Source organism: Phoenix dactylifera, chromosome 4, assembly GCF_009389715.1.
Source record: "Phoenix dactylifera cultivar Barhee BC4 chromosome 4, palm_55x_up_171113_PBpolish2nd_filt_p, whole genome shotgun sequence".
Lineage (NCBI taxonomy): Eukaryota > Viridiplantae > Streptophyta > Magnoliopsida > Arecales > Arecaceae > Phoenix > Phoenix dactylifera.
In genome coordinates, this window is record NC_052395.1 from 10361883 (window position 1) to 10374857 (window position 12975).

At 40.0% G+C, this 12975-nt stretch overlaps 1 protein-coding gene across 1 annotated transcript; it reads right to left on the reverse strand.

Moving 5' to 3' along the window:
- Positions 1-6363: 6363 nt before the first annotated feature.
- Positions 6364-11211, reverse strand: LOC103723648. Its single transcript, XM_008814619.4, has 4 exons — positions 10975-11211; positions 8502-8672; positions 8051-8404; positions 6364-7232 (listed from the first exon to the last, which is right to left on the reverse strand). Exons 1-4 carry the CDS (start codon positions 11048-11050, stop codon positions 6634-6636), a joined length of 1200 nt encoding a protein of 399 aa, XP_008812841.2. The 5' UTR covers positions 11051-11211; the 3' UTR covers positions 6364-6633.
- Positions 11212-12975: the final 1764 nt, after the last annotated feature.

A 12975-nucleotide genomic window follows, 5' to 3' on the forward strand; every position in this document is an offset into this window, starting at 1 on the left:
AAACATTCCACATTATGAAAGTCTCCATTGGTGTTGAGATGTGGATTTGTTTGGATAGGTGATTGGCCCTGGACACAAAGCTACAGTGATTCGGTTAATGTTCTGATGCTCCAAGGACTGCAGTCTGCCCCACAACGTTCAAACTCCAATCGCAGGAGCAATTTAAATACTCAAGATATAATATCATTTTTATCCCTTCGTTTATCTTGAGTATAATTTTCTTTTAAAAAAAAAAATTGTCCATGTCACTGTAATTTTCTATTTGTAGCTGAAAACCTTTTTATAGTTGGACTTTCAGGACCAAGTTGTCTTTCTATTGGCAATATCATTGGAAAAGGCAAAAAAAAAAAAAAAAATCGTTTTTATGTAGCACACATTACCTCTTTACTTGTCTTTCTTTTTTTTTTCCCTTTAATCACATATGCAATAATTCTATATGCATATACCCTCCTGAGGATGACGTCTGAGGCTGATTCCATATGCAATAATTAAGGATGACTTAGATGATTAGACTCAAAAATTAATAGCTTAAGCTTTTAAATGAAATTAGGTTCTGACAAGTATAACAAGTCCTATTATTAGGACTCTTCATATCCCAACGAGCGGTATCAGAGTTAACGACCATACTAGAATAATTTTTTATCTCAAAAATTAAAACCATATATATAATCTTATATGAATGAGTAGAGTATCATATATAGGGTCGAGCTGAAACACAAGAACGTGATCCATAAAATTAAGGTGAATTTCTATTTCTCAAGAAGCTAATAGTGTATGGTTGCATTTTTGCATATTCTATAATTTTTTTGACCTCTGTATTTTTGTAGGTAGGGTAGCCTTCACTCTCTATTTTTTATGGGGTAGGTGGTGTAAGCTGATCTTTTAGGTAACTCATTCTAGGTTCATTATTTGAAATAAGAAAAATGCTTCTGTGCACAGGAAAAGTTCATCACACCCACCCTGCTGACTTGGCTCCATAACCAACCAACCTCCTGCAATAATCCCCCTAGTTTTATCACTCCTATCTTGTCACATGGCAGGTGGATTGTTCTTGTACATCTAAGAGAAGCCTTTTTACAATAGTCTTTAACTGTTTGCAGAATCCCACTATATAAACTTTCTTGCATCTCTGTCTCTCTCTCTCTCTCTCTCTCTCTCTCTCTCACACACACACACACACACACACACACACACATACACACACGCACACGCACACGCACAACTTGTTAGGACCCATTGCGACCTAGCTTTCTGAGGCAGCCTAAGGATCAAAAGAGGAACCCAAAAGACTTGGAGAGAGCTGAAATAATTCCTCTGTAGATCCACCATGTCAAATTGCAATAACCACTTAATTGCAATAATCCGTCCTATATAGTCAATGCAATATTGAAAAGAGTGATAATAGTGATGTTAGGATCCAACACTGCAGAATCTACTGTTTTTGTATCAAAGTTATTTTTAAACGTTTGTCGCGAGATTTTTGGTTCAAATATTAGGTTGTGAACTTAAAAACTCCAGATCAAATTCAGATTAACATGAAACTTTGCGATATGAAGGAACCATGAAGGTAAATACTATACTAGTGCATGATCAAACGGATCGTTGTGTTAGGATATTTCATAATCCAAAATGATTTATTAGCGGGACTTTGTCTATCATTGTCCAATAAGAGAATTATGTTTATCAATGAAAAACTTGGGCTTACAAGTGTGATAATATTGCAAAGATGGAGGTAGATATGTATTAAATACAATCTGTTGAAGTTTTACCCTAGATCTTGTTGATAGGCCATAATGATATAAAGTTTTGGAATGAAGCGCTGCTTAGATAAATTTTACCAGATCAGTAACCATTTTTTTTTTTTGAAGATGTTTGAAATGTCAATGGAGAAATAGGAAAGTCGCACTTAAGCCCTACTAAAATTGCTTTCTTGTTCCATCTTAATTATTATTCGAGGACGGCTTACTCGATAGAAAAATATTTGGGTTCTTTGTGCTTGGAATAGCAAAGTTTTGAATTTTAGGAAGGATACATCGTATCATAGTTAGTGATTATCTTTGGTAACGAGATGACTAAATGACTGTGTTGATAATGTGATATGTCATTTATGGAGTAGATGAGGAAAGAATAATTAGCCAAGGTTGCATTTAGCATCATTATCACTTTTTCTTTTTAAAAAATCTTGAAATAGAAATTCTAGTTCTATTTTTTTTCATATTTATGGTAACAGAAAATATGTTTGATTTACTTTTTTTTTCCCTTTACAACAAGGACTGCCGACGAGAAAGAGGGAGGAGGGATGGGGCTAACGATATGGTCGAGCATAAGGTAGAGCTCAATGTCAAGCAGAGAGGTAGTCGAGGGAGCGGTTAAGAAAAAGAAAGTGGGGATGAGGTCGATGAGGCAGCAGTGATGAGGGATGACATTGAGCGAAGAGATAGCCGACGAGGCCAGAAAGCCAATATGGTTGGGTAGGGATGATGGGGCTGAGGGTGAGATTGGGTGGAAGACGAGAGACTAGGAGGTGAAGGATGAAAATCTATTTTTTAAAAAAAAATAGAAGTGAAAATTTTTCACTTTCATTTTTTAGAAATAGTGGAAGTTGTTTTTTTTAAAAAAAAATATTAACAGAAACAAGATAACCAAACATATTTTATGCATTAGATCCTGTATTTTTATATTTTTTTTAAAAAAAGGAAAACAAATAGCGCTAGACATGCCCTAACTTGCTAATTTTCAATGTACTTCCCTTCCTTTTGTTGCGGAGATTTGGTTATATTGTTTCTAACATTCTATCATCTCTTAAATGTATTAAGAAGATGATAAGTTTCAAAACACGCTGTTTTGAGTGGTTTTTATGTTTAAATGTGATAAAATTTCGCCCCTCTCTCCTTGTTTAGAAAAAATAAAGAAAATGTCCCATCTTTTTGCAGTAATATTCTCAGTTACATGGTGCCATCTTTTTGCAAGTAGGAAGTGGTCACATCCGCACTTATCCTTTCCTAGCGGAGCCAAAATCTTTCAAGATTTTGTAAACAGAAGGGTATAAACACCAAGATACAACACTTAGATCATTTATACAATACTATCTTTCTTGTTTTTTATTTTAAGGATGACTTGTAGAGTACTCTTTTAGATTGCATTCCATTATTCGAATCTCGGACGAAACAGAACAAGTCATCGGCATTCGCTTGGAGACCGTGGTTGGGAATTTCGGGGATCTCCACTGAGAAGAATTTATACGCGTCCAATTCCCTCTCCCACTAAGAAAATGCCAATGGAGAAATGGGGCTCGGATACTCTCACTCAACTTGGTAGGGTCTTCCCCCAGCAATGGTGGTCTTGATAGGACAAGACAAAAGGATGATGCCTGGATATCGGAAGGGGATCCTTGAATAAGTTTGGAGAGAAGTGGGGGACTTGACCCGCTTTTCCGAATTGGTCCCTGTCTCCCGTTCCTTCCAAAGGGAAGGGATGTTCCCCTGTGGGGGCAGCCAGGAGCCCTCTAAAATTGATTGATTTACCCGATAGCACGAGTCCATAATGTACGTGCGAAAGGATAAGCCGGAGCCGCAGACTAGATGACTTTTTATATAGCTTGTGGGCTGAAAATGCAAAGTCGCCTGTAAAGACAGAGACATGTTGTTTTCTGATTTTATTGGATGTATCTGTCCTCGCAATGTATGAAATGTGCGCTTTAGCCAAAAAAAATAAAAAAATAAACTAAAGCATGATAATAAAATTACTTTAGTTTTATTTAAAAATATAAATTTAAAATATAAAAATAATCATAATTGTCCTTGGATCGTCAAAAGGCAGGAGCTTGGGCCTGAACTTGTGCTATTTAACATCACTCTATCTCGCAGAAATGTGTCATGCTAACACATGTTAACCAAAATTTTATAGTATAAAGCTAGCTATGGTTTATAATTCATCAAAACATGCATCATGCTGTTACAATGAATTTTAAAGTCTAGCCAACTCTGACAGCTTGTGATAAATAAACGAGAAAAAAACAAAAAAAGAAGGGATGGAACCATTAACACTATCTCATTCTAATATTTAAAAAAATATTAGAAAATATATATTTAAAATATGAAAATAATCATAACTGTCATCGGATCGTCAAATGGCAGGAGGATTGAGCCTGAACTTGTGCTATCTAACATCACTCTATCTTGCAGAAATGTATCATGCTAACACATATTAACCGAAATTTTATGGCATAAAGCTAGCTATGATTTATAATTCATCAAAACATGCATCATGCTGTCACAATGAATTTTAAACTCTAGCCAACTCCAACAGCTTGTGAAGATTAAACGAAAAGAACAAAAACAAAGAAGGCATGGAGCCATTAACACTGTCTCATTCTAATATTTTAATAATGCTTCTGAAGTTGTAGATAAGCTATTCCACTACATAGTGTTATGGAGAGTCCATTGAAGCCTGCAATCGTTTGTGGAATGAAATCAATCAAAGTCTGATCCTCCTTTCCAGTTTCCATTCTGACCTTCCATCGACATTGTGTTTCCAAGTCTTACTGAGTGCCATCGTATAGAGCGAGCCGCGTCAAAGCTGCATCAACTCGGGCACGAGTGTAGTCCTACTCTGACTGCACTATTCTTCGTGCCTTCCCATTTTAGGTTTATCAGGCAGTAGAGGACATGGGAGGAGTCTTCAAAGGGGCTGAGAGGCCATTGTGGTGTCTTGATGGAGAGCCTTTTGTGAAAAAGCTTGATTCCTATCTTTTCATTTGTGTTCGAGCCACTAGCGAATGCAACCCATCTTATGTTGAATCGAGATATCGGTTTGCCATGACTGAAATGAAAGATCGAGGAATTGCCAGAAGGATGAAGGTAATACCAATATCTTGGCCAATGTACAACGACTGAAATCATCGATGCGCCGACCAAGAAAATTAAGCAAAATACGAACTATGATTCTGAGCATACTTAAATATCTGATAATTAATTAAATTTCTTGTGACAAAATTGTATTTAGAAGTTAGAAATATACCACACGGAGCACTTGCTTGCTTGGATAGTATCATCTAGGCAAGGGGTTAGAAATTTGATGAGGGTCAGAGCCAATCCTTAGGGCTGAAATTGGCTAAAGGGTAGAAAGTAGGAATTGGTCTTTCTTAAACTCAGAAAAATGGTGAAATAACAATGGCTAGGATGAGAACCAAAATATCAAAAAGAAACCAGAAATCTGAGAAAATTAAAATACAGCCTCGATGAAATAACGTGAGATATCAAAAAAAAAAAGAAAAGGGTTAGAACTTGTTTAGCATCATTTTTATCTACCATTTACTGCCACCATAGCCAGCCATCATCTCTACCACCACCATCGTCGCCACCATTTTTGTTTCCATTGCCACCATTGTTATGACTATCACCATTACTACTGCAAGGGCTGCCAGCGTCACAACCACCATGTCCGCCATATTGCTGCTGCCACCATGACCTCTGCCACACCATCACCACCACTAATATATCGCTAGCACCACTATATCAATAGAAGAATATTGTCTAAGCTATATATATATATATATATATATATATATATATATATATATATATATATATATATATATATATATATATATATATATTTGCACTTTTTTTGCTAAATTATATATCCGTTCAATTAGTTTCTCTTTAATGATGCATTGCGAGAGAGCTACGACTTTTTTTTCCTTTTCAGATAATCTGCGTCATTCTCATCTAATTTTATCCATTTATGCCCCATCTTCCTGCATCATGCTTTCGCTGCATTAGGTACAAGGTACAGAGTACATGATGGCCTTGCTATCACTTGGTCTTCCGGAAGTCTCGGTGGAGTTGGATTAAACAAGGTTATTGGCCCAGCAAGTAGGCATTTAGCTAGGTTTTGTTGGTTGTAGATGCAGGACTAGCAAGCTCATTGAACAACAACTATCATAACTTTGAAATTAAGCAACCTACCACATACGGGATGTCCTTAGATTTTATATGCCTGCTAGAACTCTGTGCTGATCATACAACTTAGGTGACAATTTTTGTAGTTTGCGAAGTCACGAAAGCTTGTTAGCCTAACGGTGCTTACTAATTTAGGCTCGAAAGCTGAATTAGATAGTTAATGGAGTGGAGCTCGGATTATGTTGATCAGTCTAGTGAATGATTGCAAGGTGTTTTATATCATGAAGACATTCTGAAGAACCCTTATAAATAGTCATTCTCCACTGAGTTGGATGCATCCAACTTGGGTGGATAATACTAATAACCAATTCTTTTCATAGACTACCTCCATCCTCTTTCATGCTTAACTGGATAAATCTCATTACTCTAGAATCCACAAAGCACAAACCAAAGAACAAAGTTAGCGGGGGAAAATAGTAAAAAGAAACGAGATAGTTGATAAATAACAAGGGACCGACTACCCACGGCTTAACCAAGCTATATCATATCCGCATATTACATATAAGAAGGACAAGACAGCCAAAATATATATTCATCGATAGCAGACTTCCTCTGCTACACACATCAAAAGATTAACTTGGTTTTGAAGTGAAGCAGATCATGACATACCACCTCAAACTTATCCTAGGAGGAGATCATTCATCGGCACTTAAAGAGCTAACGCAGACCTCTAAGCCAGAGCGAGGCCCAAAAGGACCACCATGCTGAGAAGAAGCCCAATGAAACCGGGCCCATTGGACCGAGCTGAACCAGACGCTCCCCAGACCCTCACGTCGTCCACCACCGGCCCGCACAGGGAGGTCCGGTCGGTACTCCTCGTGTTGTAGTAGACGCTGTAGAATGCAATGCGAGTCCTTTCGGCACGGGCTGTGAAAGTGAGGTTGGCAGGCTGATGCTTGGCATGGCCCGTTGGGGAGTAGTGGAAGTTCTGGGCCTGATCACCTGCAAAGGCCATTACAGCCAAGGGGGCTTGACAAGAGTCCCCGGCGTGTCCAAATGTGAAGCTGAGGTTGTATTGCTTCTGAGGGGTGGTCTCTACCATCTGGGAGATGATGCCTTCCTTACCCGAGAGGAGCTCGATGGCACGCTTACCCTGCGGGACGTCGAAGTGGTAGGAGTCGATGTAGCGGACGGCCCGGTTGGACTCGACGATCCAGCCGGGGAGGGAGGTGGTCTCCTCATCGAGGTTGGTGGGGAGGAGGACGCCGAGGGTGGCATTAGGGAACATCCATGGGCCTTCTTCGAAGTCACCATTGATTACAGCATTGTCTGAGGTGGGGTAAAAACAGGCCACACATTAGATTCCAAAGCCTCACCAGCAAAATGTTGTTAGCCAGGTCATGACCTACTCATCTGTTTAACTAACTCCGACCCATTTCGTTTCGAACTTTTTTTATCACAGCAGCGAACCATCGAATGGCAAACTGAAGTGCTTATTAGAGGGTCATTCTTTGCTTCGAAATATTTGGGCTATGATGAGTGATGGTATAACCTTTCAAGCGGAACATATTCTCAGAAAGACAAATGAGCTGTGGACTGGGTGGCTTCGTATGTGGCCAGTCACTCCAGAAGTATTTTATGGGTTAGAGAAAAAAAATTGTCTAAAGCACTCTAAATTTTGTTGTTTTTTTATTTTTTTATTTTTTTAATTTTTTCGGCTAAAGCAAAAAGGGAAGGAGGAGGAAGGGGCAAGCCCACTCCAGCGTAGCAGCCCCCACTGAGCTTTCATCTCGCCAGAAGAATGTTTGGTAAAAATGACTGTGTGTTAGATATGTTGGTCGGTTTTATTCATACCATCCTCATTCGTGGGCTCGGTTAATACTGTACTAAAACTAAATAAAAAAAAAAAAAAGAAAGAAAAGAAACTAAAGTGCTTTTTTTTTTGTTTAACTATTTCAGTCTATTGACTACTTTTGAAAGCGTGTGGGGACCAAATGCTGAACTCGGCGCTGTTTCCATGGCTTGTGGGGACCAAATGCTGAACTCGGCGCTGTTTCCATGGCTTGGCCCTCCTCCTCACCCTCCTCCACCAAGACAATGCGATAATATATAAGAGAGAGAGGGAGTGGGAATGCCAGTGACCTCACCTTCGAGTCTATCAGGGATGAAGAGCTTCTTAATGGCGATGTTGTCGATGATGGGCCCACAGGTGGGATCATCCTCCATCCCGGGATTCTTGAAAGCCAGCTTTGTCTCCGCACCGTCCTCCTGCTGCGCCTGGAACGCCCACGCGTAGGCGTCCCATCCTTCCACGTTGTACAGCGTCTGCAGGTCCACCGTCGACGCCGCCGACGTCGCCGCCCCCCACGCCGACACGTTCAGCTCCTCAAGCTGCGCGCATGTCCTCGCCGCGCTGAACGTCACCGCGTACGTCGACCCCTTCTCCAGCTCCACATTCTGAGACACCTCGGCCTCGTTCCCCAGCCTCACTGCATGCTTCCCTGCGGTCCGCCCCAACCACCGTCTCAGTTTTAACTCAATATCAGACTTTATTACTAGCCACCTGTTGACGATGGCTTCTAATTAATTATGGATCACCTTCGGGGACGACGAGGATCATGCGTCCCTGCAGCTGGCCGGACTCGACGAGCTCGACGGTGCCGTTGATGGCCCAGCTGGGGAGGGAGGTGGTGCCCACGCCGGCGGCCATGCTGGGGTTCGGGAACCCGCCGGTGGGTGGCGTCTCGAAATTTCCATTGTTAAGCAAGCCTGCATTAATGCATCAACTCCGTACTTCACATTCAAGTAGTTGGTTGGACAACTATGGATGCAAATTGGAGAAAAGAAATCATGCTTCGTCAACTGATTTGATACGTCGCAGCCAGGTTGCATCTTGATCATGTAAGCTTGAGTTGGGTTGGGACCAAGACTACATAGAAGAGTAGTCCGTCAAATTTCAAGATGTCCATTCGTTAGGTGACTAAAGGTTTAATCCTCTATCAAAAGCTCGATATGATCAGAACCAAATTTTGCCCTTCTTTTACGTTTGGTGGGGGGCACACGGCAATATGACAGGCCCGACCTCGCACCAACTCCACCTTCAAACCTGAGGGGTCCACACGTCAAAGCAGAGCAGCGACATTGCTGATATTTTGGTAAGATCTGTTGCAGTCTATTGTCCACTTCCTTGACTCACTCCATGACCCATTCTGGCGTCCACTTCCTCTTCCCATTCTTTGACCTCAAGTCTGCAACAACTCTTACTAAAACACCAGCATTTAATATTGCCTGACGAGGTGCAAGGTCTCTCTCTCTCTCTCTCTCTGTCTCTCTCTCTCTCTCTCTCTCTCGGCTAAGGCTGAGGTGGAGAAGATAAAAAAAATGGGTCCCCTAGAGGCAAGAACCTTGGATGGAAATGCATACCCTGGGCCAAAGATGTTTGCATGCATTAGTAATGCTTGACACCATGCAAATAAGTGAGGCACATGAACGTATTAAGTGCCATCACCCACGCACAAAGCGTTGAAACCTAAAGAGATTGGCTGGCAGCAGCTTACAGCTGGTCTCTGCTGCGGCACGGAAGGGGAAAGATTTTAATTCATGAATTCATATTCCAGAAGCCAACTAAAGGTCAAGCTAAAAGTTGTGGTTTAGATTCTCTAAGTTGTTTGCATACCACTGATATGAACAACTTCGAGATGTAACGACTCTCAAGACATTTCAGCAACAAGAGCATAAAAGCATGATATGTTCGCCGAAGTCGGTTCAAGAAAGCAGAGGCTTGCACGTTTGAGCTATTACTTACAACCAAATACGCCTAAAGGGGTTTTCGGATGTGTAGTATATATACCCCTGTAATCCTGCTGTGTAGCCAAAAGTTGCATATGGGCTTCATCTCCTGAACTGGATGCATTGAGGTGATCTAATCATCTAGGTTGCTGAATATATAGGAGAGACAAATCTACCAAAAAAATACAATTTTATATACAAAGTTTATAAAATGGACAAACATACGATGTCCAAAGGAAAGGTTCTGAAAAACAGAACACTTAAAGCCAGGGGAAGAATGAACTTTAACTACTTTAACACATTGGTCAAGAAAGTGCCCCTTCGGATGAAGGAATGGTGATGAAGGGGTTAGAAAGCCAACCCTTTTACTGGGAAATCACATCTTAATGGAATTCATGTAGCAAAAATATAGTAACAAATCTCAGCCCTGGATCAATTTATAAATGCAAGAGAAGCTAAAAAAAATCTCTCTCGTTCGTTGGCAATCTCCAGATCATCCATGGACCGATAACTTCGCACATTGTCATTGAGCCTATCACAAAGAAGGTTGTGCAGCACCAGAAGACACGCAGCTTGAATGCATACAAGCATCATGTGACCAATCTCTTCGCGACTCGTGCAGTCGGAGCACGAAAGAAGAGGCCTCATTTGACTGCTTGGGACCTACCCATTGGCAGCTTCCAGTGTGCGAAAGTATGACCTCCGTGCCAAGAGTAACACTCTAAAAATCTTAAAATATTCAATGCAAATCTAAACTAATCCCAGAAGAGAGCAAAGGACTACAAAAATGACCCTTGACAACTGGCTCCTTGAATGTCTAACAGTAGCCAGACTCAACAATTTTTTTTTTTTAAAGGTGGTGGAAAGCATGGTTCACATTGCCACTGATAAATTCCAAGAGAAAGAAAGAGAGGGTTGTTAAGTAATTTTATCTTAGCCTCTTGGCTTCAGTCCTTTTCAAGCTTTCATTTCAAGGATCTACTACGTTTCTTCCTCCTCAGCACATGACAAGAACTCAAAGAAATGTGTGAGGATTACCCACAGACATTTCAATCAACCACAGTTGAGAAAAACAAATTAAAGGAAGCCCCAAATCAAGCTTGTAGCACTTTCACTGACTCCTACTCTGTGCAAAACGACTCCACATTATACTTCTATTAATGAGTTAAAACCATCAACCAAATCAGTCATAAAAAGCCAGCACTGTATCACAGAATGGAGGGGAGAAAAAGAGAGAGAAAATGCATTTTAGAGTTCAAGAGAGGGAAAGAGAAGAACTCACCATCTTCTACAATGGCCGAAGCCCATTGAGTGAGAAAGAGCAGCAGCGCCCAAAGAGAAACCCAGGACCCTTCCATCTCTCCGGGCAAAGGGCGGGGATTGCGGCCGATTTCCTTCCCCTTTCCTCTTCTTCTTTGCTATCACTCTGTTGGACGCCCACTCACTGGCTCTTGGCTGTCTCCCTGCCGCTCTGCCTCTATTTATCGGCGATTCCCTTTCTTTTGTCTTTACGTTGAGTAAGAGGATTACTTAAGTGTACACTTATTTGATTACTTCGTTTATGGCATCGGCAAGCGTGAAGGGAAAATAATTAAAAGGAAAGCTTTGCGGCACCGGCATTCTTCCAAGTTTCACGTACTGTACCCTTCGGCGGTGACCACACCACTCTGACAAGGGTGCACAAACTGAGCCCCTACCTTTTTTTTCCCCCTTACTTTAACTTTTCTTTTCTCAGATTTTTTCTGAGGGGGTCCCGTTTTACTGTGAATTTGGGTACTTGTTCCCTGTTTATTTACCAAGATGACAGTTAAATATGTGTTAAAAAAAGCCGGCAACTCTGCTGCTTAATTATGTTTTCACACATGTCATGTTTCTTTCTGAAGTAATTTTGATAACCTTGCTTGGATTTAGGTGCTTCCGCATTTCTTTACCTTCCATTGTTATATAACATCTCATTTTTAATAAATTTAGTATTCAAATTAAAAATTAATGAAAAAAACAATACTATGCTAGCAATTATAATGAGAGTCATAACAGCTTGGCGAAGCTCTATAAAGAGTTTAGTATGTTTTCTCGAAGAAAAATATACTTAGGCTTTCTCAAGCCATTTATCCTTGCACCCTCCTTTCCTTCAAAGTTATCATTAACACCTTTAGTTTTCAATTTGAGTGGACCTTGATGATTATATATATATATATATATATATATGAGATCAATAGTGATCCAAACAAACATTCGTGTTATTATTTTTAATCAATCATCATTTTTTGTTATTAAAATAAATAATGATCATTGTATTCATTACTATTATGAACTAAAATTATCTCATTGTAATAGTCGATGACAATTTCAATAGACATTTTTAAAAACTATTGTTCATCGTGTTTTAGATTTCAATGTGCAAATTAAGAACGTAGCGGGGAGAATTAGCTTGGTCATAATATTCTATTATCATTAATATAACCTACCATCCAATAGAGTATTAATAATGCACCATAGCCATAGGCAATCCCTTCTTTCGGCCAGCCTTGGGTTCCACAAGTAATAATGCGCGTGCGGAAAGCACGAAAAGATTTTTCTTTTTCTTCTTTTACTTTGATAAATATGAACGTTTGGTTTAGAAGGTGGGCGCTTCACTCTCCCGTCCAAACCGATCCACTCCATGCCTGGATATGAGGCAAGCTAGATATAAAGATCCGGTGCGAACAAATGCGGCAAAATGGGTGTAAAAAATTTGGTTCGTGAAATAAAATAATTAGATGGCATTTTTTTTTCAATAAATACGGCAATTTATATAGTTCTAATTTGAGTACATCCTGTTCAGTTACGAGAAAGTAAAGAGTACAAAAAAGAGCGAATATCTTCTGTAGATATTCATAAAAAATCTCCGGAGTGCCGAGCGACGAAGGAGGCGACCCAGCTTGCTGCCCTGTTCGATTAGATGGCATCTTTCATAGCCCAACATACTGGAGGTTTTATGTGCGTTGACACTGTCTCTCAAAGTGCCTCACGTTATGTATCATTTACTATTTTTTGATTCTGTCGATTTATCCGAATAATAATAATAATAATAATAATAATAATAATAATAATAATAATAATAATAAATAAATAAATAAATAAATAAATAATAAAAGTAATCCCATGGTGGCGTGACTGTGGTACCAAGAACAGGGCCGCTTCCATGTGGCGTGGTCAAGAGTGCGCGTGTACGGGCCATGTGAGAGAAGGGAATGGATCAGATCGGGAAAAAGGTAACAAATCAATGATGGCCGATCATGTC

Bases quoted from the DNA above. Each gene is read 5' to 3' on its own strand.
- LOC103723648 (XM_008814619.4), bottom strand. From the start codon at position 11,050: ATGGAAGGGTCCTGGGTTTCTCTTTGGGCGCTGCTGCTCTTTCTCACT. The intron at 8,673-10,974 runs GTGAGTTCTTCT...GCATTAATGCAG, and splicing joins TTCGGCCATTGTAGAAGATG to GCTTGCTTAACAATGGAAAT. The intron at 8,405-8,501 runs GTGATCCATAAT...GGCGGACCGCAG, and splicing joins GATCCTCGTCGTCCCCGAAG to GGAAGCATGCAGTGAGGCTG.